At 35.6% G+C, this 25685-nt stretch overlaps 1 protein-coding gene across 4 annotated transcripts in view; it reads left to right on the top strand.

Annotated features, from left to right (window-relative positions):
• Window positions 1-2763: 2763 nt before the first annotated feature.
• dnmt3aa (DNA (cytosine-5-)-methyltransferase 3 alpha a) overlaps window positions 2764-25685 on the top strand; it is a 55684-nt gene continuing 32762 nt past the window's right edge. Inside the window, exons 1-6 of one of the 4 annotated variants that reach the window (XM_058755492.1) lie at window positions 2764-2950; window positions 5047-5225; window positions 13211-13315; window positions 20464-20692; window positions 21053-21096; window positions 22494-22643. In XM_058755492.1, coding sequence (XP_058611475.1) covers window positions 5115-5225; window positions 13211-13315; window positions 20464-20692; window positions 21053-21096; window positions 22494-22643 — 639 coding nt within the window. In that variant the 5' untranslated portion in view covers window positions 2764-2950; window positions 5047-5114. Of the gene's footprint in view, window positions 2951-5046; window positions 5226-13210; window positions 13316-15065; window positions 15157-20463; window positions 20693-21052; window positions 21097-22493; window positions 22662-25685 lie in introns of those variants that run through there. The other 3 variants (XM_058755493.1, XM_058755491.1, XM_058755494.1) reach the window with 3 other exon arrangements.

Here is a 25685-nt window from a genome sequence, read left to right as displayed (position 1 = left end):
CGGTCGGAGGGTCTCGGCACTCTGCCAGCGTGAGCTGGCGTGACGTGGAGTGAATTTTAATGAGAGCAGCATGAACAGACGTGTACTCTGGGGGAAATCTGTGTGTGACAGAATAAGACGCTGCAGAGATTCACTCAAGGACACCATTCCTCGCCTGTCTTGCTCACTCTGTCTGTCTGTCTCTCTCTCTCTCTTACAGTTATATTATTCTGTGTTTGGCCCCTTGCAGAGGTCAAGTACCGGAAAAAAAAAAAAATGGTACTATGGTAATACAAATGTATTATGTGGTACTGAATGATTGGCATTTTTGCTTACACTTTATTTGATGGTGTCCTTGTTACAGTATATTTATACATTTAAGTACTAAGTAATGAACTACATGCACTGACTTTAGGGTTAGGATGAGGGTTTGTTTTACAGTTAGTTGCATGCAATTATGCATAATTTATTGTTATTACTACAGTAAGTACATGTAACGTGTAACAAGCACACCGTAAAATAAAGTGTTACTGCATCTTTGTCTGTCTATCTGTCTCTCTCTCTCTCTGTGTGTGTGTGTGTGTGTGTATATATATATATATACAGTGGGTACGGAAAGTATTCAGACCCCCTTAAATTTTTCACTCTTTGTTATATTGCAGCCATTTGCTAAAATCATTTAAGTTCAGTTTTTTCCTCATTAATGTACACACAGCACCCCATATTGACAGAAAAACACAGAATTGTTGACATTTTTGCAGATTTATTAAAAAAAAACTGAAATATCACATGGTCCTAAGTATTCAGACCCTTTTGCTGTGACACTCATATATTTAACTCAGGTGCTGTCCATTTCTTCTGATCATCCTTGAGATGGTTCTACACCTTCATTTGAGTCCAGCTGTGTTTGATTATACTGATTGGACTTGATTAGGAAAGCCACACACCTGTCTATATAAGACCTTACAGCTCACAGTGCATGTCAGAGCAAATGAGAATCATGAGGTCAAAGGAACTGCCTGAAGAGCTCAGAGACAGAATTGCGGCAAGGCACAGATCTGGCCAAGGTTACAAAAACATTTCTGCTGCACTTAAGGTTCCTAAGAGCACAGTGGCCTCCATAATCCTTAAATGGAAGACATTTGGGACGACCAGAACCCTTCCTAGAGCTGGCCGTCCGGCCAAACTGAGCTATCGGGGGAGAAGAGCCTTGGTGAGAGAGGTAAAGAAGAACCCAAAGATCACTGTGGACAAGCTCCAGAGATGCAGTCGGGAGATGGGAGAAAGTTGTAGAAAGTCAACCATCACTGCAGCCCTCCACCAGTCGGGGCTTTATGGCAGAGTGGCCCGACGGAAGCCTCTCCTCAGTGCAAGACACATGAAAGCCTGCATGGTGTTTGCTAAAAAACACCTGAAGGACTCCAAGATGGTGAGAAATAAGATTCTCTGGTCTGATGAGACCAAGATATAACTTTTTGGCCTTAATTCTAAGCGGTATGTGTGGAGAAAACCAGGCACTGCTCATCACCTGTCCAATACAGTCCCAACAGTGAAGCATGGTGGTGGCAGCATCATGCTGTGGGGGTGTTTTTCAGCTGCAGGGACAGGACGACTGGTTGCAATCGAGGGAAAGATGAATGCGGCCAAGTACAGGGATATCCTGGACGAAAACCTTCTCCAGAGTGCTCAGGACCTCAGACTGGGCGAAGGTTTACCTTCAACAAGACAATGACCCTAAGCACACAGCTAAAATAACGGAGTGGCTTCACAACAACTCCGTGACTGTTCTTGAATGGCCCAGCCAGAGCCCTGACTTAAACCCAATTGAGCATCTCTGGAGAGACCTAAAAATGGCTGTCCACCAATGTTTACCATCCAACCTGACAGAACTGGAGAGGATCTGCAAGGAGCAAATCCAGGTGTGAAAAACTTGTTGCATCTTTCCCAAAAAGACTCATGGCTGTATTAGATCAAAAGGGTGCTTCTACTAAATACTGAGCAAAGGGTCTGAATACTTAGGACCATGTGATATTTCAGTTTTTCTTTTTTAATAAATCTGCAAAAATGTCAACAATTCTGTGTTTTTCTGTCAATATGGGGTGCTGTGTGTACATTGAGGAACAAAAATGAACTTAAATGATTTTAGCAAATGGCTGCAATATAACAAAGTGAAAAATTTAAGGGGGTCTGAATACTTTCCGTACCCACTGTATATATACAGTCATGGCCAAAAATATCGGCCATGTACATTGTAATATTTAACACTGTAAGAGTTTTTCTGCATCTTTATCTGTCTATCTATATGTGTGCATATAGAAATAGAAACGCTTATACATGCATGCATAGCCTATATTAAAACAGAAACAAGTTGTTTTACATTGCAATAATATTTAAAAATAATATAGTTTTAATGTATTTTTCATCAAATACTTAATGTTTTTGACTTTTTTTTTTTTTTTTCAAGAACATTAAAAACAAAAACTTAGGGTGTTCTTTTGACCGTTTGTGTGTATATTACCATTTTATTTTTTATATTAGTTATTTATAAAATATTTCTTTGGAATCCTGTATGAGACCTAGACTGACCTTGCATGGTGCTTCCCTCACGGCGTAATGTGCCAGATTACACTGTAAAGTCAAGCTATAGCATTCACATCGTAAGTAAAACAAGAACATAACACAGAAATGTTTAACCAGACGGCAAAACAAATTTATGAAGCCTGAAAAATCACGTGTTTAATCGATCTCCCCAGTGCCCGTGACGTCACTGGTGATCCAGCTCTAACGGTCTCTAGGACCCCGAGAACTCCTTCCCGCTGACGGGCCTCTGCGGCGTCTGAAGCCCGAGACGGCGGAGCGGAGCAGGCCGGTGCCGGTGCCGGGGAGGGTCAGGACGGGGAGAGACGCGGAGGGAAGACGGGCAGCGCGCGACCACCGGAGGGTTCAGGCCCGGGGCTGCATGGCGAAACGGGTAATTCACACAGATATACACACACCGAGCTTCTCTCTGACATATGAGGAGGATGAGGATGAGGATGATGATGATGATGAAGATGGTGGTGGTGGTGAAGATGATGATTTCAGATCTGCGCAGATGTGCGTTGCAAAATCCAGCAGCTGCTGCCTTAAAAGAGTTCTCCTTCTGTCCGAGTTCACATGACATGTTAGTTCAGTTCGGTTCGCGATAGTGAAATAAATGTGTGAATGTAGCGAGCTGAAGTCTGTCAACCGGCATTACACTTCCATCTTTAGGATTTAATGCAATATCTATCAATAACTTTGACTTTATCGCGACTTAGTGTGTAACCATTCCTCTTACGTGAGAAACGAAGGTTAAAAATAACCAAGGAAGAAAAAGCTCATCTGGTTGATCTTGAGAGGTTAATTCTGTGAGGCCTCTTTCAGGATTATTTGTGCAAATGTTATTTATTGCAAAATATGTTATATTCATTGGTTTTTGATGTTAATGGGGTTTTAAACATTTATCAAATATATTTAGAAAGCATGAAAGTTCTTGACCTATATTAGTGTATTAGGCTCATGGTGTCTCCACTGTAGCATTAACTGTAATTAAATATGCGTTTTTGAGTTTGTGTTTATTCATGAAGGTCTGTCCACCCAAAGCACACCTGTGTGTCAGGTGTCATGGGTTTCACTGCTTCTGTGGACTGTGACCCACAGCAGGTCACGCTTCTGATCACTCATGCAACTTTATGAACACCTTTAGCTCTTTCTAAATACTCAGGAATAAATAAATAAATATTACAGCAAAGGAGAACGAAAAAAAAAGTCTTTTAAAAAAACTAGAAAGCAGCTGGTGCTTTAAAACGTTATCTGAAGAACATTTAGCCTAATGTAACATCAAGAACTTTGTAGTCTCCAAAGAGTGAAATACAGTGAAAATGTTTGTTTTTTTGATCCTGTGCAGAACCTGAAGGTGTTACAAAAACTTTATTTGTGTATTTTCCCCATTAGGCCTTTCATTTCTTCCACTTACTCATTGTTTAACATCAGAAACGCCCTATTGTGTGTTTAGATGGATCTAATATAGTGTTCAGGCCGAATTTCCTTTCTCTAATGGTTCATTGTGTTTAAAAAAACAGGCCTACTTAAGTTCCATTTAACAGATGCCATAATTAATCAAATATAGCGAACATAATCAAAACATAACGTTTACAAAAACTTATTTGTTTTTGCATCTTAGTCTTAAATTTCGTGATATTTCTCCTTTTAATTAATGTCATCTACTGATCTGTCTAACATTAGGCTAGGTATTCTCAATAAAAGATTTCTTGAAGATGTCTAGCCTCAGAAATATAAGATCGTAAAGGTTGAAAACCCCTGTCGTGTTGAGAAAGGCTTCGACACATCACACAGCATCAGAAAAGTTCAAGCTGTCAAATAAAAAGAGGCGAATCTGGTTTAATCTCGTCTTGCTTTACTTTACATTCATGTTTTAACTGCAGCTTTGCGCGCGAGAGTTTCCTCCCAATTTAGTTTTTTTCTCAAATCTAATTTTATGTGCATAAGATGACAGCAAAGTCATTGCGCTCTTCATCAGTAAAGCTCTTCATTTTACTGGTTTCCTAATGATATGTCGTGGCTTTTCAAATGAGATTTTATGAAAATGCATGATATGTTATAAATAAATGAGAAATGCGCTCGTTTTTTCAGAGCGTCGTGGAATTAACGCGTGTCGACGCGACGCGGCCGCGTTATAAAGCGCAAAGACGACCTGGCAGGGATTCAAACGCCCGCCATGTTACAGACTCTCCACATTAAACCACAAACTGGCTGCTGTTTGTCGTTTGTGGACACAAGTCAAGTCTATTTTACGAACTGTCGTGATGTGATAAGACAATCTTGCCTCATTTATACCAGGGGATAATGAGGGAAACATATAGGCTACTTGTGTTTCCTCTTGTGCTCTTACAAGATGTGTCGCCTTTCATAGATTTTGCCAGAATAAATAATCAGATTTCCTACAGCCATGCACTATTAATGTATAAATGTCCATTTTACTCCAGAAATAAATTAATACGGTCGTTGTTGTGTTTGGTTCCGCAGGGAGAAGGAGGATTTGATGGTCTGAAGGTGGATCAGTTTCATCGCCACAAAAGTCCCTCAGCATTTTAATGTCTTTTATCTCATTTGCGTTGATTTCAAATGCATCGATCAGGCCTGTAGTGTGTTTTTGTTTCATCATGCCTCTTGATCTGGACTGTGACGCAGCGGCGAACAAAACGGTAAGAGCCATTCGTTTCGTCACTGGTTTGTGTGTGTGTGTGTGCTGGGGAACCGAGTGGAAGCCGCCAGACACGGGCAAAGTGAGAAGGACAAACCAGGCTGCGTGTAAAACACACATTTTTACCGCGTCTACGAGGTCTAAACTAGAACGCTCCAGTTAGTATATTAAGCGAAGCGCGCGCTTGCACTGTGTGCACGTTCGTTAATCCGATTTCGTTAAATATGACGCAACGTTCTAATTTTGACGCGTCAGCGTAGATAGGGATTTGCAGTATAGGCTATAAACTAAACGACGTCTGAGAATTGTTTAGAAGAAACGAACTATTGAGAAAACAAGTACTCTTTATTCACAACATATAACAAAATACTTTCATTTCTGTGTAAAATGTTGCTTATTAGTTTATAGCCTATCCCTCACGAAAATGAGCCATGGTTTTGCTACACAGTTTAACAATGGTATTTGTAGTAATTCTCCAGAACGGTGTGATATTGTTTTTATCGGGGATGTAAGCGACAAAACAATCAACAAAGCGTTTTTCGATTATAACGGAGCCTTTTTTGGCGCAACACTGGCTTGTAGAATAATTGCGGTGTTAATAAACACAAAACGATGCTTGGAATTTGTTAAACAATAACAAAAATGAAATGCTCTTATAATAGACAATATATTAAAGGCTTTCCCATCTCATTAGATACACATTTAGGTGTAAATAAGATGGGTAACTTTTACCAGAATGTCATGGTAGGAACGCTTTGCGCAAGTAGCCTATACCTGAACGCAAACGCTTGCTATGCAATCTAAGTAGGCGTTTCATTCTCACAATTGCCACAAGGGGGCCAGCTTAAATTAGCATTTTTACCGTTCTTTTTCAGATCACACTTAAATAATTAGGCTATGCACAATATTTATGTCCATTATGTCTGTGTTTGCATGTTAGCGCAAATTGTTTTCAGCCTAAAAGCGACAAAAACAGCAACACTTATAAGTCTATAAGCCTATATTAAAGGGTTACTCCACCCCAAAATGAACATTTTGTCATTAATTACTCACCCTCATGTCGTTCCAAACTCATAAGACCTCCGTTCATCTTCGGAACACAAATTATTGATGCATTCTGAGAGCTGTCTGACCCTCCCATAGACAGCATGTAATTAACACGATCAACGTCCAGAAACGTAGCAAGGAGATCGGTAAAATAATCCATATGACATCAGGGGCTCAACCGTAATTTTACGAAGCTACGAGAATACGTTTTGTACGCAAAGAAAACAAATATAACGACTTTATTCAACAATTCGTCTCCTCCGCGTCACCGTAGCGCCATTTTGGAGAGTATCCACTGAACGCAAACTGCGTAACAGTTATGCTGTTCTGTGTCAGCCGCACCACACGGATATGCTGTTTTCGTTCAAATCAAAGCATAAATAAACGAAGAAAATGTAACCGTGTGGTGCAGCTGACACAGAACAGTATAACTGTTTATGTTCAGTGGATACTCTCCAAAATGGCGCTAGAAGGAGACAAATTGTTGAATAAAGTCATTATATTTGTTTTCTTTGCGTACAAAAAGTAGTCTCGTAGCTTCGTAAAATTACAGTTGAGCCCCTGATGCCACATGGATTATTTTACCGATCTCCTTGCTACGCTTCTGGACGTTGATCGTGTTAATTACATGCTGTCTATGGGAGGGTCAGACAGCTCTCAGAATGCATCAATAATTTGTGTTCCGAAGATGAACGGAGGTCTTATGAGTTTGGAACGACATGAGGGTGAGTAATTAATGACAAAATTTTAATTTTGGGGTGGAATAACCCTTTAAGAAAGATATATGTTACTCATGTACTATAACTGTACTGTAAGCTGTAAGGCTAGTTATGTGTGCCATCCGAGTTGCAATAATTAATATTATGGCTTTAATTTGATGTTATTGTTGCATTTTTTTTGTGTTATACCCGTATACTGCCCTGTGATGACAGAACTAACCCATTTAAACTAATAAAATCTCACCTCTGTGCTAGTCAAATGTTCTCTTTAACTGAAATGGCCCATCTTTGGAATCAGTAGGCGAAATAACCACATGGATGATTAGGGAAACTCATTAAAATCACGGATGAGCATTAACCTGGAACCCGTCAGAGAGAGAGAGACTTTATAGTCCTACTGACCTCAGGAATCTCGAGAGAACCACCGCAGTGTCATTGAGGTTACGACTGTGGGTGTGTAGGAACGCTCTAGTAACTCTCCGTAACTCTTCATTTTTCTGCTCCGCTCCTCTTACAGGTTAATGGCGTTCAGTTATTATAAATCTGTTTTCAGCTGTTGGAGCAGCACACAGCCTCGGTAGTTTATATACACTGGCCTTACAGTGTTCAGAAAGCCTTGTCTAACTGATTTATGCAGCTTGAAGTCATGTGAGGTGAGGCATGTGGTAGATTTTCTTGTAATATTGTTGGTGAATTAATTTTATAGTGTATTTTGCAGGGAAGAGAGCCAGTTTACACCTAAATCTAGTGATGACGATATGAGCTATTTCCAGTCTAAAAATCTGTGTTAACGTGTACTGAAAGAAGCATTTTATTACAGTATATGTTGGGGGTGTGAGCTGGTTAATTTTAGTGTTTTCATTGGTTTTTATTAACTTTGCACCAACTTTGGTCTGTTGAGCAGGTGAATCAGTTACTAGAGCTTTAGTAATCGATCTTGAGCAGGGCAAAAGGTGTGTTTGAGATCTCGGATGTGTGTGTTGTTTGTGGTGCATTTTATTGCTCTGCTCATTCAGATGCCCTCCGTGAACCCGGCTGAAGTTATTTATTGTCTGATATAGTATTTATGGCAGTGATCAGATCAGTGTTTGCTTTGGCAGAGAAAATCGACCCATTTAAATGCTTGTGCTTGCATACAGAAGCACACAAACATTCAACGCATGTCCTGGAAATGCTTTATTCTAACTGAAAAAATGATTGAAAACAAATTTTACTAATGTAAAACTCAATATGAATTCATAATTAGCCACATTTGTGTTCATATACATGTTTTTGGTGTTATTGTGAATGCTAATAATAAGATTTCAACAGAGGATTTGAAAAAGATTGGGAGTTATGATACTTTGATTTTTTTAAATAAAGCAAATATACATTTTTAACATAATATATTATATTTTCAGTAACACTTTACAATAAGGTTCATTAGTTAACTACATTAGTTAACATTAACTAATAATAAACTGCACTTATACAGCGTTTATTAATCTTTGTTAATGTTAATTTCAACATTTACTAATACATTATTAAAATCTTGTTAACATTAGGTAATGCACTGTGAGCTAACATGAACTAACAATGAACATCTGTATTTTTATTAATTAACGTTAGTGAAGATTAGTAAATACAGTAACAAATGTATTGCTCATGGTTAGTTCATGTTAGTTAATACATTAACTAATGTTTAACTAATGAACCTTATTGTAAAGTGTTACCATATTTTCAATATATTTTAATATATTATTATATATTTAAATTATTTTTAATATTATATTTTTTACTGATTTAATTTGGTGCCTATAGGACAGTGTGCAGGTGTATTTTCTTCAGTCGTTTCAGCCTTTATATATGTGTGTGACTCTACCTGGAGATGGAGAGTGGAGTGTGTGGAAGAGAGAGAGAGAGATTGAGAGAGAGAGGTGCTGGACCCAACAGACACGTTACACCAGGGAACTTCCTCCTGTTCTCGGCCCAGTCTGGTTGCTTGGCAACAGCAGTGGCCCAAAATAACCCGCTGATGACCGAAATAATCTGGAGATGACAAAAGCAGACACAAAATGTCTCCGCGCTCTGATGTTCTGATGTAATATTCTGCTATACTGTTTAACACTGACATACTGAGTCATGTGTTCGTACTGTACTCTTACAATACAACCAACCATGACAATTATAACTTATTAGTATTAGTACAATTACTACCATGTTTAGCTTTGTATTATTATGAGGCACTGAATGACTGCAGTAAATTATACAATACTTAATTATGCTATTTCTGTGATTTTACATATACAGTATATACACGTGTGTATATATATATAATATTCAAGTATCTATTTGTTTTGAAATGACTCTTGATCATCTTTTTTCTTACCAATTAATGAATTTCCAACTTTGTCAAATTTGTTCGTTTTTATTAAATTACTTATGTACTTTTTAAAATAATTCAAATTATTAATAAATCAAAACAATTGTATGTTAAAAATGATTAACTAATTGTGTATATATAATAATAAAAAATATAAATATAATCATAAATACAATAAAAACTACATGAATTGCGTTACATTACCGTTCAAAAATTTAGGATCGGTGCGATTTAAAAAAAAAAATAATAATAATAATTTTGAATAGTCTTTTCTGCTCACCAAGGCTGCATTTATTTGATCACAACTACAGTAAAAACTGTAATATTGGGAAATATTATTATAATGTAAAATAACTGTCTGTTTTCTATTGTGAAAAATGCAATTTATTCCTGTGATACAAAGCTGAATTTTCAATGTCCAGTCTTCAGTGTCTAATATGCTGATTTGCTGCTCAAGAAACATTTCTGATTATTATCAATATTGAAAACGGTTACAAAGTTATTGTAAATTGTTCTCAGGATTCTTTGCTGACTAGAAAGTACAAAAGAACAGCATTTATTTGAATAGAAATCTTTTGTACTATTATAAATACTACAATTTTAGTCATAAAAAAAAGCCTGCAGTTTTACACTGTTTCCTCAGATATATTTGGTATTTATCTGACATTAGTCTTTAGACTGTGGTTACGGTTCATCACGTCTCTCTTGATTGAGGCTGAAGTCTTTGATTGGTCCATTACGCTCCACTGACACTGAAATATCATTCTCAGTTGACTAATATGATGCAACACAGATGAGTGGAGTTCATGTCACGTTCATTGGTGGTTTTCATATCTCTAATGGACTTGAGGTTAATGTTTAATGACTGTTAACATCCATTCAGGCAGTTTCACACACGCTCGTTTGCAGAAATACTCCCCTGGTGACCCCTGACCTGTGGGGACTGATTAAACTTCATGTTGTTTCAAAGGTTATGACAGAACGATTTATGAGAGAGACGGGAGAGTTCATGAATTAGATCTGCACAATGTATTGTGGCTTCATGGTTTTGTGTGATAACACTAGCGGATAAATAACATTAGTGGGCACATGGTTGCCGGGATTGTTGCCAGGGAAATGACCTCATTGTTTTGTTCGGGAGAGCAGCATCATGACCTGCTGGAGACAGTTGCTAAGCAGTATTTTCACCTTAGTAACCGCTCTCATCCGACTGGATCCCCACTGAGAGAGTCCAGACGGATCATCTCTGCGCGTGTGTGTGTGTGTGTGTGAATTTGTCACTGGAAAATATGCTCCTTAAAGTCTATTTTATTTAGTTTTTTATTTTATTTCATTTTATTTCATTATACACTCATAGATCAAAGTAGCTTATTATGTGCTCATAGATCTATGTCCTTCAATTTCTTTTCTTTTCATAGATTCAAGTCCTTCAAATTAAAATTCCTTTATTTATTTTATATGCTCATACAGGGTTTTTCCTGGCTCAAAATGAGGCGGAGGTGGTACCATCCTGATCATGTACACAATGTACCCACCCTTTAATTGGCTGAAACAAACACTACGTATTTTAGGTGTTATAATAATTATATGATTGAAAAAAAAGACAATTAAGTTATATTTTACAAAAACAAATTAAATTAAATACAACAACAAATATAGTAAAAGCCCTTTTGTAGTATAGGTGAAGATGCACATAACATTAGGTTGTTAAACACTTTGTGAAATTGAAAATCTTTATCCACTCCTTATAGTCTCCTGGTCCACATCACTTTGATCCAATATACATTTATCTAAGTAAAGTGTCTTTCTAGAAAACAAAACAACCTTACGTGAATTCTTCTGAAACATCATGAAATGCAGTCGCAGCTGGGTAACAGGTGCATTAGAGCTAATATTAGCATCAAGTTAAGGCTTTTTATAAAATTAATAGTAAGCTTTTACTCAAATCTCACTTCAAACCAGCATAGAGTGTTTGTAATAACTTACGATTGCGATCTAATGTGGATTTTGGTCATATAATGTTGTTGAAGTAAGTTATTTGTAGTTTATATACTAAGCTAATAGTTACACCAGCATGACATTTCTCATGTAAACATTCTTTATTGTTATGAAAATACCCCAAATCTAATGAACATAACATACAAACCATATACTATCATAATTGTGTGTTAAATATAGGGCCCTATGATATCTGATTTTGTTTTAATTTTTTATTTTTTCCAAATTCCATTTATTTTTTTCCTTTCAAATTGTTCTGAAATCCTTTTTAATGGTTAAATTACATTTTATTAATCAAAAAGCATGTCTAATTAATTAATCATGAAACTTATACAACTTCACATTAGTTTATTAAAAGTTTAACAAAAATTACATGTTTAGGGCCATATAAAATGTTTTATTTTCTTTCACCATGTTTATTGTTACCAAATTCTGTGTTGTAGCAGGTCTAATTATTTGAACACATAATAACTTAATTTATTCAAATTTATTCTTAAAATAGCCTTATGAAATGTTTTCTTTTGTGTGCTGTGTCTAGTTATCAAATGCATAAAACATTCATTTAACTTATCTTTAAATTATTGAAAATTCAACTTTATTTAGGCAAACAAAGGGGATTTACTATTAAAATTAAAACATGGAAGACATTTTGTTTGATCATTACTTTAAAATAAAGTTTTAATAATTTTAGTACTAGCCTAGCAGTCCTGCAAGTTAAACCGAACTTTTATTTTGACGGGTTGCCGTGAATGCCTTTACAGTTCTGTGTGACGCTAGTTTTACTCAAATGGAATGGTAAAATACTCATGGATTGACTCTCAGAGCAGTTCTGGAGATGTTGTTCATGTATATATGTCCTCATTTAGTGATTTCTGAAATCACCGCGAGCGTCACGCGTGCTTCAGTAACTGTTGCGTCTCCACCATTCAGTCATTCATACAGAAATGATCGCGTAATTTGAGTTGATGCTCATCAAATCGCGTAAATCAGTGGAAAATTAATAGAAATGATGATTCTGTGTAAAGAAATATCAAGTAAACTTGTATAAAAATATCAGTATTTTTTTGAATATGAACTAAAAGCTCTAATGGACGCTGTTCAGTGATGCTTGCACGTGACTGTTTTGTCGACAACCAGAGGCGGCACAAAATTTGGCGGAGGCGGCCGTCTCATAATTCTCTATGCAGGAAAAACCCTGTCATAGATCCAAGTTCTTCAAAGTAAAATTCTTTATTTTATTTTATTATACACTCATAGATCAAAGTCCTTCATATTAAATTTCCTTTTTTTAATTTTATTATGTGCACATATATCTGTCCTTCAAATTAAAATTCCTTATTTTATTTTAATAGATTAAAGTCTTCCAAATTAAAATTATTTTAAGTTTTTCAAAGTAAAATTCCTTTTTTTTAAATTATTTTATTTTACACTTGTTGATAAAAGTTCTTAAAATTACAATTTTAACATATATTTTAAAATTCTTTCTAATAGTGTTAATTTATTTTTTATAATATTTTATTTATTATATAGGTATGATATATGTATAATATTGTATTACATCAAATGTCAACTTAAATTATATTAAAATAATAAAAATTACATTAATTTAATTGTATTTAATTCTGCTGAATTTTGTCATCAGTAGGTGTTTGTTTGCGGAAGCAGTCATCACCTCAATATTTAGAGGGGAAAAAAATAGGTCAAAACATTTTTATAGAGAGAATATTGTAGAGAATGAGTATCTTCTTGTATAGTGGAGTTCTGAGCCAGTGTCACTATTATCGCAGATTACAGCTTCAAATGAAAAAGAAAAGAGAGTGTGTGTGTTTGTTGTAGTTCTGATGTGTTTGTTTGTTTTAGAGTCCAGAGGAACAGGAAGTGTGTCAGGTCACACAAGAAGAGAGAGTGACGGACACACCAACACGAAGAGTCGGACGACCCACTCGAAAACGTAAAGCACCAAGAGTGAGTACATGTGCACATACTGTGTGCACAGCTACAGCTCACACATGAACACAGCTTTAGAAAACATGCATGTTCAGTGGATAAACAATGTATTTGCACGACATGTTCATTGCCTTGTCTTCTGTATGGCAGTAGTCCTTTGGTGTGCCTGTGAGCTGATTTGAATGTCTGTGAGCCATGATTGAAAAATGAGCAGCTGATCAAATACTGCATGAGATACCAGCTTCAGCCCGTGTGTCTGTGCTCGTCATGTGCTGATTTAAAGAGACAGTTCAGCCAAAAATTAAAATCCTGTCATTTACTCACCCTCATGTCATTCCAAACATGCAAGTTATTTTTTTTCATGGAGAAATTGAGAAGTCTTTTCAAAGCTAGCATTCTAAAGTTTGGGTTCAGTAAGAGTTCTTTTTTTTTTTTTTTAAGAAATTAATCATTTTATTCAGCACGCATACATTAAATTGATCAAAAGTGACATTAAAGACATTTATAATGTATAATAAAAGATTTCTATTTCAAATAAATGCTGTTATTTTGAACTTTCTATTCATCAAAGAAGCCAGAAAAAATCCATCACTGTTTTCACAAAAGTGCACAACTGTTTTAAACATGAGCTGCAAATCAGCATATTAGTATGATTTCTGAGTAATGATGCTGAAAATTCAGCTTTGCATCACAGAAATGAATTACATTTTAAAATATTATTCAAATAGAAAACAGCTATTTTAAATTGTAAAAATATTTCACAATATTACAATTTTTACTATATTTTTGATCAAATAAATGATGCCTTGGTGAGCAGAAACATTAAAGTCTTGCCGTTAACTTTTGAACAGTAGTGTATAATCACAATTCATAATGACCCGCATCTAGTTCATAAGTCTTTTTTTTTTTTTTTTTTTTACTAGTATTCTCATGCGGCTTTATTTTTTATTTGTATTTATTTATTTATTTATTTTTTTTTTTTACTTTAATTGTAATAGTCACCATGAGTTGCCATTGTATGGAAATTAGAGTGTGTCTGTCCTTTCGGGATCTCAATAGTACCTGTTTTGTTTTACTTTCATATAAAATACTACTTCTAAACGCCTTTTGTCTGTAACGGAAAAAAGAAAGTCATATAGGTTTGGAGTGACATGACGGTGAAAAATTTCCTTTTTTTTTTGCTGACGTCTTCCTCTAAAGGCAAGACTTGCCTTTGTCTTAAACGGACCGAGTAAAATCATTTACTCAGCTTCAAGTTGATCCAAACCTTTATGAGTTTCTTTTTTCTGTTGAATGTAAAAGAAGATTTTTTAATAATGTGAGTAACCAAACAGTTGCTGGTAGCCATTGACTTCTATAGTATGAAATAAAACACTATTGAAGTCAATGGCTAACAGCAACGGCTTGTGCACCAACATTCTTCAAAATATCATCTTTTGTGTTCAACAGAAGAAACTCATCCAGGTTGGAAAAACTTGATGGTGATTAAATGAAGACAGAATTTTTGCGTAAACTATCCCTTATTTTCATGCTTATTGATTAACTACAATAGTTTTGAGGCAATTATAGACACACATTATATATTTCACTATAATAATCAGCATTAAACTCTATTTTAACGGTTCAGTAATGTCAGGGACTCTACCTGTGACTGAGCCAGCCATGCTTGCAGTCCCCACACAAGCGCATAGAGACAGGCCAGGTTTACTACAGCTCAGTGGCAAGAGCAGGAAACTGTGGTGGTCACATGACCAGGCGGAAGTCTGATGAGTGAGAGAGAGAGAGAGAGAGAGAAAGACAGATACAGAGAGAGGTAGAGAGGAAGACGAGGTGCTGTATTCTGCAGGTCTCTGATGATGGTAAGTTTTCATTGATGTCTTGCTAATTGTTTTAGATGAACATGGTGGCAATCATAATCGCATCAGGGTTTGATCTGTGACTCGAGCACTGATGTGCCAAACAGATGCTGAAGGTTTGATAGGAAGGAAGCTCTCACATACACGGTCAGTCAAACGTGAGAACACACTTGACTGAGTTTATGTTTCTCTTGATCTTAAAGGGACAGTTCATCCAGAAATGAAAACTGTGTCATAATTTACTGACCCTCGTGTTCTTCTAAATCTCAGTATCTCAAGAAACTTTTTGTCCATACAATAAGTCAATGGGATCCAACACAACATTCATTGTACTGACAAAAAAATGTTTTCCAAGTATCTTCTGAGTTTCACAGAAGAAGGTAAGTCATGTTTGAAGAGACAAGATTAGAGGATTTTTCGATTTTTTTTTTTTTTGGTGTACTGTCTCTTTAAAATTATTTGGCGCTAAAGACTCCTTTTACTTCCGTAATGTGATGTAGTTTGGAGCAAAGCAGGATGTTCGCTCAAAAATGGAGAATGTGATGCTTTCATTTTTTGGCGATTTGATTGAATTGTGAAAAATGCCCCTTATTTACCAGATTGATAGCTGATATTGATGCTTTTTATTATTATTTTTTCATTATTTATGTATTTACTCTGGCACCGATAGCCTCGTGGTTAGTGTGGTGACATAGTGCAACTGTGCCGACCCGAATTCGATTCCCATCTCAAAGGTACCTTGCTGATCCCGCTCCCCCCACCCCTCCCCTCCCCCCTCCACCTAATGCTTTCCTGTCTGCTCTGTACTGTCCTATCAAATATATATTCATTTTTATAAAAAATTATGTATTTGCTCAGAAAAGGAGATTTTAAAGGGGTGAAATTTTCAGTCAGAAGCATCATTGTAATCAAACAGCCAGAATTGAAAATTATCAAAAAGTTAGTAAAATACAGTAAAAATCTAGGTTCATTTTTTTTAATTATAAAAATACATATGCCATGCTTTTTACAAAGTAATAATAATTGTATTTAATATAATTTCATATAAATATTTATATTTTTATAGTATTATTTGTGCCAATGAATATAAATTTTGTGCAAAAATATTGGCACCCTTGGTAAATATGATCAAAGAAGGCTGTGAAAATTAATCTGCATTGTTAATCCTTTTGATCTTTTATTTTACAAATTCATAAAAATCTAACCTTTCATTGGATAATAAGAATTTAAAATGGGGGGAAATATCGATATGAAATAAATGTTTTTCTCTAATACACATTGGCCACAATTAACGGCACCCTTTTATTCAATACTTTTTGAAACCTCCATTTGCCAGTTTAACAGCCCTAAATGTTCTCCTATAATGCCTGATGAGGTTAACACCTAACAAGAGATCAGAGACCATTCCTTCATCCAGAATCACTCCAGACCCTTTAGATTCCCAGCTCCATGTTGGTGCTTCTCTTCAGTTCACTCATTTTCTACAGGGTTCAGGTCAGAGGACTGGAATGGCCAGCAGAAGCTTGGTTTTGTGCTCAGTGACCCATTTTTTTGTGTTGTTTTTGAGGTTTGTGTTTGGATTATTGTCCGGTTGGAAGATCCAAACATGGCCCATTATAAGATTTCTAACAGAGTCAGTCACTTATTGATTTTTTTTAATCTGTTGGTATTTGATAGAATCCATGATGCCATGTGTCTAAACAAGATGTCCAGGACCTCCAGCAGAAATATAGGCCCACAACATCAAAAATACAGCAGTATATTTCATTGTACACATGGGGTACTTTTTATCCCTGTGTTCACCAAACCCATCTTGAGTGTTTGCTGCTAAAAAGCTCTTTTTTTTTTCCTGATAACTGAATATGCTGGAGATTGTTTTTGGATGAGCAAGGAAAATTTTTCTTGAAACCCTCCCAAACAACATGTGCTGATGTAGGTGCTGTTTGATAATTTTTTATTTAAGGTTTTCTGACCCCGAGACTCAACTATTTTCTGCAATTCTCCAGCTGTGGTCCTTGGAGAGTCTTTAGCCACTCAAACTCTCCTTCTCACCGTGCATTAGGACGATATAGACACACGTCCTCTTCCAGGCAGTTTCCTAACATTTTATGTTGATTGGAAATTCTTAATTATTGCCCTGATGGTGGAAATGGGAATTTTCACTGCTCTAGCTCTTTTCTTAAAGTCACTTCACTAATTTGTGAAGCTCAATTATCTTTTGCTACACATCAGAAATATATTCTTTGCTTTTTCTCATTGTGATGGATGATTAAGGGAATTTGGGCTTTGTTTTTCCTCCTATTTATATTTCTGTGAAACAGGAAGCCACGGCTGGATAATTTTCATGTTCATAATCACCCTGGAGTGCTCAAAATTGTGAATATGAATGGAATATACTTCAGAGATATTTTACTCATAAGAATTTCTAGGGGTGCCAATAATTGTGTCCAACGTGTATTTGAGAAAAACATTTATTTCATAATGATATTTCCCCCCATTTTAAATTCTTATTATCCAATGAAAGGTTAGATTTTTGTGAATTTTTAAAATAAAAGATCAAACGGATTAACAATGCATATATATTTGTTGTTTTTACTAAATTATGTGCTATTTTATATATATGATTATATATGATTTTACAATATACATAGACAATAGATAGTAAAAGAAGTGTCAAAAAAGCATCCCAGAATGCACCTGATGAAGCTGGTTGATAATTGACCAAAGTGAGCACAGCTGGATTTCAGACAATCAAAGTTGTTTTCTTTTGTTCACGTTTTGGTTACGAAATAATTCCCATTGTTTTGTTTATGTTGAAACGTGTTGCTCTCAAGTGTGAGAAATTCTCACAGGTGATGTTTACGTGTTAGTGGTTTTCACACATAAAACTGATCATCTTGGTTTTCAACATTTACGTTGCACTGTGGGTCTTAAAAAGGTCTTAATTCACCTTTCCACAAATAATGTCCTTATTAAAAGGGTCTCAAATCAAGCCTTGTATTCACTAAGTCATGGCATTAAATGAATCAAAAACTTAATTTTGATGGTTTTCTTTGGGGCTCCTTCCATCTATTCCTTACATTTTCTTTACTTGGTCTTAAAAATACTTAAAAACCTGCAGAAACCCCACAATACTTTTCACACATGCATTTATCATATCAACAGACTGGTTGTATGTTATCATTAATAACAAAATTGCAAAAGTGACAGGCAAAAAGACTACAAAATTTACCACAGATGTCTAATAAAACCATCACGGTCGTATCGCGTTCTGAACGCACAGAAGGCTTGTGGGAATTGCAGTGTTTATTCAGTAAATGAATGTTAAACGCACTCCTTCGCCTCAGGGCTTGTTATGCACTTTGATGTACAGTTGCTCCTCTGAACGACTTGATCCATTTCATCTCCTTGATCTTGCAATGTCCATGGAGTTTCTGTTGTGTAATGTATTTCGCTTCAGGCTAGAAACATACTCCACAAGTACGCAAGCGCAATGAATGCTTTGATGCTTGCCAGCCACTCAATTTGTGTTTTGACCCATTTTGCATGCATGAAATCGAGCCTCTGTGGCTAGAAGCGTATGCATTCACATACTCAACCGTATATTTCTTTATTCAAAGAAAATGAGTGCAGAAAGTGTTGCTTGGGTTGAAACACCTGCAGGTCCTTTGAGGTTTATAGGGTTTCTCACCTGTTGATTAAAGACATCAGCGGCTCTCAAAGAGAGTCGCCGATCGCTCTAATGAAAGCACTAATGTGTGTGCGACTGCACTGATTCATATGCGCATGCGAGTGTGTTTGGCGTCTATTAACTCACAGACAGCAGTAAAAGTCACACCGGCCCTCGTCTTACTGAACCTAAGAGACTTTTATTGTTCATCATAAAGTTAGCAGACAGCATCACGCTGTAGGACGTCCCAGCAGCCCCCAAACATTTTAGTGATTTCCTGCTTAATTTGTTCATTGATGGATTATAAAGTCAATGTGAAATCATCCACAACCCTGTTTACTGTCTTAATGCACATCATTTGAAAGAAATAATCATTCCTTGATAGATAAAATCATGTTTTGTCTCACTGAATTTTCTGTTTTGCTCAGAAATATGTCACATTATGGCAATAAAATGGGTTGTGAATGCGGTTTCATGTTGATTAAGTGTTTCTAAAGAGGTAAATGCTTATGCATTTGCAATGCATCTTTTAAAATGAAATGCAGAAAGGATTGATCTTTAGCTGATCCGTGACTCCATTAACACTAATGTGTCATTGCACCTCAGTATATGTCTTATGAAAAATGAATCCATGCATATTTACATTTAACATTTAGCAGGTGTTTTTATCTGAAGCAACAAATGAAGAATATTGCATGCAGTTTATGATAAGAAAGCCAATGATCCTTGAAATATCAAGTTTCCAGACATGGCTATAGAAGCTACAGATGGAAACTTGTAAAGAAAAGAGAGGAAATGTTAATGCATTTGTAAAAAGGGTTTTCAAACTTGTTTGTCAGCTAAACTCCTTTAGTACTGTATTACTATTATATTTACAAAACTATTTCAAAATATTGACACATTCACATGTTCATGGTTCTCTAATGTCAGTCAGTGGTCACACTGTAATTTTACCTAAATCAAGTTAAATATAATAATAATAATAATAATAATAATAATAGTAAAATAAATAATTCTTATTTTTCTTATGTTTTTAACAATAACAATTATTCTTACTGATATTAATACTAATAATTATTACATATGTAATCATTTTAATAATTGTTTTATTTAATAATAATAATTATATTATAATTATATGAGATTTTGTAATAATAATTATTATTATTGATATTACTACTAATTATTACACATGTAATCATTTTTATAATTTAAATAGTAGTAATAATAATAATATAATTATTATTATTATTAGCTTTAATTATTGTTTAATCTTAAAATATTAATAAAGTAATATTTATTTATTATATTTATTCATTTTATAATAATAAAAATTATCATAACCATTAGTTTTAATGCTAATTAAAAGAAACAAGGATAGAAGTATGTTACTGCTGTAACTTTCAATTGTGCTGTAAAAGACCTTGATTGCAGGATGGTTTAGCTCAATGATATTCATCTTCTAGTCTGCAGAAATTCAGATGTGCATTTCATGCCGCTGGTAATGTAACATTAGGGACAGTCCCTGCGACATCTGCACCCACATAATTCCTCTCACTATCTCTGTCACATGCATCTCATTTTGCATCTCACATGCACTGACATTTGCTGAGTCATTCTCTCTTTCTGTCTTCTGATAGGTGGATAGTTGTGGGCGTGTGATTGAGGGCGTGGCCTGTATGAAACAGGCGGGGTGTAACGGTGAAGCAGAGAATCGAGTTTCAAAGAAAAACCTGGAGCAGAGCGACTCCTCCCCTGACTCCACCCACCAGAACGGCACAGACACGCCTTCCGGAGCAGACGGAGACTCCACCCCTTCCACTCCACGGAAGAAACGAGGGCGGAGGAAACTCCAGCACCCGGAGCGCCGTGAGTCACCTGTCTATAGTTCAGTCAGTCTTATCGACTTCAAATATGAAATGTGTCAGAAAATTCAATTTAGAAAGCAATGGCACAAGGTGCTATTGCGGCGTATGCTAATTCTTCATTTAGAATCATCTTTTAGGAACAATTTAGTAAAAACAATGACACTCTTCAACTATCAACATGTTTATAACTAGCTAGCTGAATAATAAATATTTGGTTTAATGGAACAAACATTTGACATTAGCTATATTGCCCCCTTAAGTACTTCCACATTAATGCAGGTTTGCATCAGTGCTTTGACCAAGTATTTTCCATCTGTGTCAGTTTTTCCTTTTAGCCTTGTTTTCTGTGTTTGTCTTTCAGACATTGAGGAGGACGACACCAGCAGCGACACCAGCAGAGGAGAGGTGGGGACTCAAAACACAGTAAAATATTGTCGAACAAGGAACATAATACATTTTGAGAATCACATTTCATAAATGTATAAATTTATAGGACTTGGGCTGCAACATTTAGGCTAAAATAAAATTGCTATTTTATTTAGCAATTTAAAAGCTCAAGGTTTGTTCTACTAGTTTGTAGGGCTGCACAATTTGTGCAAAAATTTGGGTTTTTATATCAATATGATTATATAATAATAAATGTTATTATTACTAAATAAAAATATTAAGCAATTAAATAAATTTTGCTATTTTATTATTGCACTTTAAAATAAAAAACTACTAAACTATTATAATTATTCCTATCATTATTATTACTAAACAAAAATATGAAACAAATATTGCTATTATAATACTTCACTGTAAAATAAAAAGGAGTGTTTAAGCATAAAAATATAATAATGTATTGTTTTACAGCACAGCTGTAAGATTGCAACACTTATTGCAATACTAATATTTCCTAATTTCTTTGATTTCAAATGTTATATTTTCCCGGAAAACTGCAGGCAGTCCTTACCAAAAAGCTTCTCTTTTGTTGACAACAGACAGTTTGGAAAGATGGTTGGCACACGTTGAGTTCCCAAATGCATGTTGTAATTGACCTAAACTCACAGCGAGAGTTTAGTGCGAAACAAGAAACTGAAAACACTGGATCATTAGCTGCTCGTGTGTAAACAAACACAGTGCTGCGCTTCACTCTGAAACATGCAGTGCATATATTTATTTAATTACATCACAGCTTTGAAACGTGATAACCACATTAAGTCATATCGGGATTTCGGTTTTATTTTGATGAATAGGGCAACCCTGCACAGGACTGCACAGAATCTGCGAGATTTGCTTGGTGAACTGGTTTAAATTTAAACTAATTGGTTATCTGGACCCAGTCGGGTGGTTCAGAAAGGTCTAGTTAATACATCACACAGAGTTGACCATCTGTGATTGATTAATCTGCTCCTGCTTGGTGTAGATCACGGGAAATAGACGACATGCTTGCAATAACATGAGAACATGCCAATGGAACGTTTCAGGCTTTGTTTATGTGAGAGACATGAATGTGTAAAGCCGAAACTTGGCCCAAGTGGCGCTGTGAGTCGTAACATGCCAAAGAAATGTGTTTACAGGCTGTTGAACACGTTACGGGTGTTTTATTAGGGCTACATAGGCATTGTAATTCACAAACATACACAGAGTAAATAAAGCCACCTACGAATTGGTTTACACTGCTTACACGTGGTTTGTTCACGAAAGTCCTACAGATTACCTTAAAAAACATGTAAAGATCATGAAAGTGAGAGCTGTTTGAGTCTGTGATTTAACGTGTGTATTCCTAGGCAACTAAGCGAGTCGTGTTTGTCTTGTAGAGTGACGGGGGTCGTCTGAGGGGCCGGCAGGGCTGGGACATCAGTCTGAGGAGACGTCCCGTACAAAGAGAAACCTTCCAGGCCGGAGACCCCTATCACATCAGCCGCAGAGAGAAAGAGGAGTGGCTCGCCCGCTGGAAGAAGGAGAAGGTCAGAGAGACACCAGAAGTACAGTACCATTTTTTTTATACTCTATCAAAATCTTATATAATGTTTGTTACATTGATGTGAGTTGGTTATCAACTGTTGTTATTCATTACTACTATGTTATTAGCGTTTGTTTCTTTTAAAGGGGTCATGAATTGAAAAATCTAAATTCTCTTGATCTTTTGATATATAAGAGGTCGTTCTGCTATAAAAACATTCTGTAAGTTTCAGAACTCAAAACTTTCTCATTAGTCTAAATACAGCTTTTATTGAAGACAGTAGACCAAAAGGATAGCTTGTGGAATGTGCCACTTTTTGACATAAAAGTGTGGATAAACACCACCTCCACAGAAGATCAACACTTGCTTCTACATCGCTGCCTGTTTAGCCCCGCCCACCAATTTGCGCATGTAGTGTAAATAAGGAGAGCGGCAAACATAGCTCTATGCAGAAATCAAACAATAAAATTTATTTGATGAATTTTATTTTTAATGAAGTTCCAGACCGCGTCAGTAAAAACTCGGTCCTTTGTTCACTTCATTTTATCGCGGATTCGTTTACAAACAAAGACTGAAACTAAAAGACGATGCTATGCCGACTATATTGAATTCGACACTGTTTTCATTGTGATCACTACTGCTTTGTCTGTTATTACAGATTGTTTGATATTTATGCATTTTTCACAGCAGCGTCCATCTGTGAAGGACAGAGACTGTCAAACATACACAGCTGTTAGCCAATCATATAAGTGGGCATTTACTTCCGAGCGCTGATGGGAGTCAAAACAGGACAGAAAATAGCCTTTTACTTCTAAATTGTTTTTTGAAGTAAAAATCTTAATAGCATTATAATTGGACCACAGAGAACAGCAGAAAATAAAAAACAGAGGCAGTTCATGACCCTTTTAAAATACATTAATGAAAATAGCTGTAGATGCTGAAATGGCAATAAAAATAAATATATAAATTTACAGTCTATCAACAGCATTTGTGTAAAAGCCAATTAGAGCTAAATAATTTTGATTTATGCCTTAATAAAAAAAAGGGAAATCATGGCACTTACAATGGAAGTAAATGAACCGTGCACTTCAAGATGTTTATTCATTCAATGTCTATACTGGATGGAGCCCTGAAGAATGTACATTATAAAAAATGTGTTGATTAACAATATTCCTTTTATGCTTTTACAACAACTTTATTTCCCCAGAGAAAATATGGAAAATAATTAATAATAATAATAATGTATTATACCTGAATAAATGAAATCAGAGGAAATAATTAAACAGTGAGGAAAAAATTTGCACTGTTTCTAGCTCATTCTTAGCTTCCAAAGTTCTTAGTTTAAATGCAGAAATATGAAGGTTTTTATTGTTAAAACATTGTGCATTATTACGTCACTTACATAATGTGTGTGTTTGAGTTATATCCATCTGTCTAAATATTCTTTTCTTGTATTATTGCACGAATGTCGTGCCATTGTTATCAGATTTAAGAGATTTAAGAGGCAGCTAGAAACCGGAAGGGTTGGTAAGCGATTTTATCATGGATGCCTTATGAGTAATGTAAGGTTAGAGTTGGCAGGATATGGAAATTTACTCTGTTTTCTGAATGCATGTTACAGATCTTATTGTGAACGATTCATCTGTGCATGTTTAATATGTATTTGTAATTTTTTTTTTTTTACCTTATTTTGACCTCAAATATCATGACTCGATATGGAAAACTTGTATGGAAAACTCACATCCTTCAGTATGAGCTTCTGAATGATACAAATGAGTGTGTTTATAAGGAATGGAAAACAATTTAGTACAATGTTGAGTGGTATGTATTCTAAACTCTTGAGTTGAATGCATACTGTTCTGGTGTGTGTGTTTTGTCCATTGAAGTAAGCGGAAAGTGAACATCAGTGGAAAGTCAGTTGGGTTGGGTTCACTAAAATACGTCTACTTGTCTCACAGCCGCGTGTGTGTGTGTGTTTGTAGTAGTAGAGTGCTTGGCCACACTGTGAGGCCCTGTTTCCTGTAGAGGTGTGTGTGCTGTGCGAGTGTGTTGAGCAGGGCAATGGTTTTAATTTGTTTAGCATTTACTTCCTATTCAAATAAGTCTCAAACATGTAAGTAATAGTTTTAAATAGTTTGTGTGTTGCCTTTTGACAGGAATGGTTTGTGTGTTTACATACGTTTATGCAAATACATTTATCAGTTTTTACACTACCATTCATAAGTTTGGGGCTAGTATGTTTTTTATGCTTTTATTCAGCAAGGATGCATTAAACTGATCAAAAGTGACAGTAAAGACATTTAGCTATTACAGAAGATTTCTGTTTCAAATAAATTCTGTTCTTTTGAACTTTCATCAAAGAATCCTGAAAAAAAAGTATCACGGTTCATATTTCTTATTGCATCAACACTGAAAATAATAAGAAATGTTTTTGAGCAGCAAATCAGCTTATTAGAATAATTTCTGAAGGATCATGTGACACTGAAGACTGGAGTAAAGAAGCTGGAAATTCAGCGTTGCATCACAAGAATAAATGACATTTTACAATATATCCAAAAAGAAGACAGGTATTTTAAATTGTAATATGTATTTGGTTAAATAAATGCAGCTTTGAGTGTATGAGGTTTCTTTCAAAGCATTTCAAAAACGTAAAGCCTTGATGAGCGTAAAGAGGTTTCTTTCAAAAACACAATCTTACCGACCCCAAAATTTTAAATAGTAGTGTCTGTGCCATTGTAGTTCTAGTATCTAATTTATGTGCTACTAAGTTCCTCAGAGTAAAAACCTGACAAGCTTTTGCAAATCTAGCAACTAGTTCTTCCTCAAAAGCTCTCACTGTATCTTAACTTTATAAACACGACTTTGTCTCCTGTCAGACTGATGAAAAGCGGTGTACCCTGACTCCTGGAAATTGCATAAAGCCCTGCTAATCAGATTTGAGCTTGCCATTTTGTGTTCAATATGCATCAAACGGCCCGTGAACGGACTCTGGGTGGTCCTTTACACGAGTCTCATAGTATAATACGACCATTTATACAAAAAATAA

The sequence above is a fragment of the Onychostoma macrolepis genome, chromosome 20 (assembly GCF_012432095.1).
Source record: "Onychostoma macrolepis isolate SWU-2019 chromosome 20, ASM1243209v1, whole genome shotgun sequence".
Lineage (NCBI taxonomy): Eukaryota > Metazoa > Chordata > Actinopteri > Cypriniformes > Cyprinidae > Onychostoma > Onychostoma macrolepis.
The sequence above is the reverse complement of the archived record's forward strand: the minus strand, read 5'-3'. Positions and strand labels throughout refer to the sequence as shown.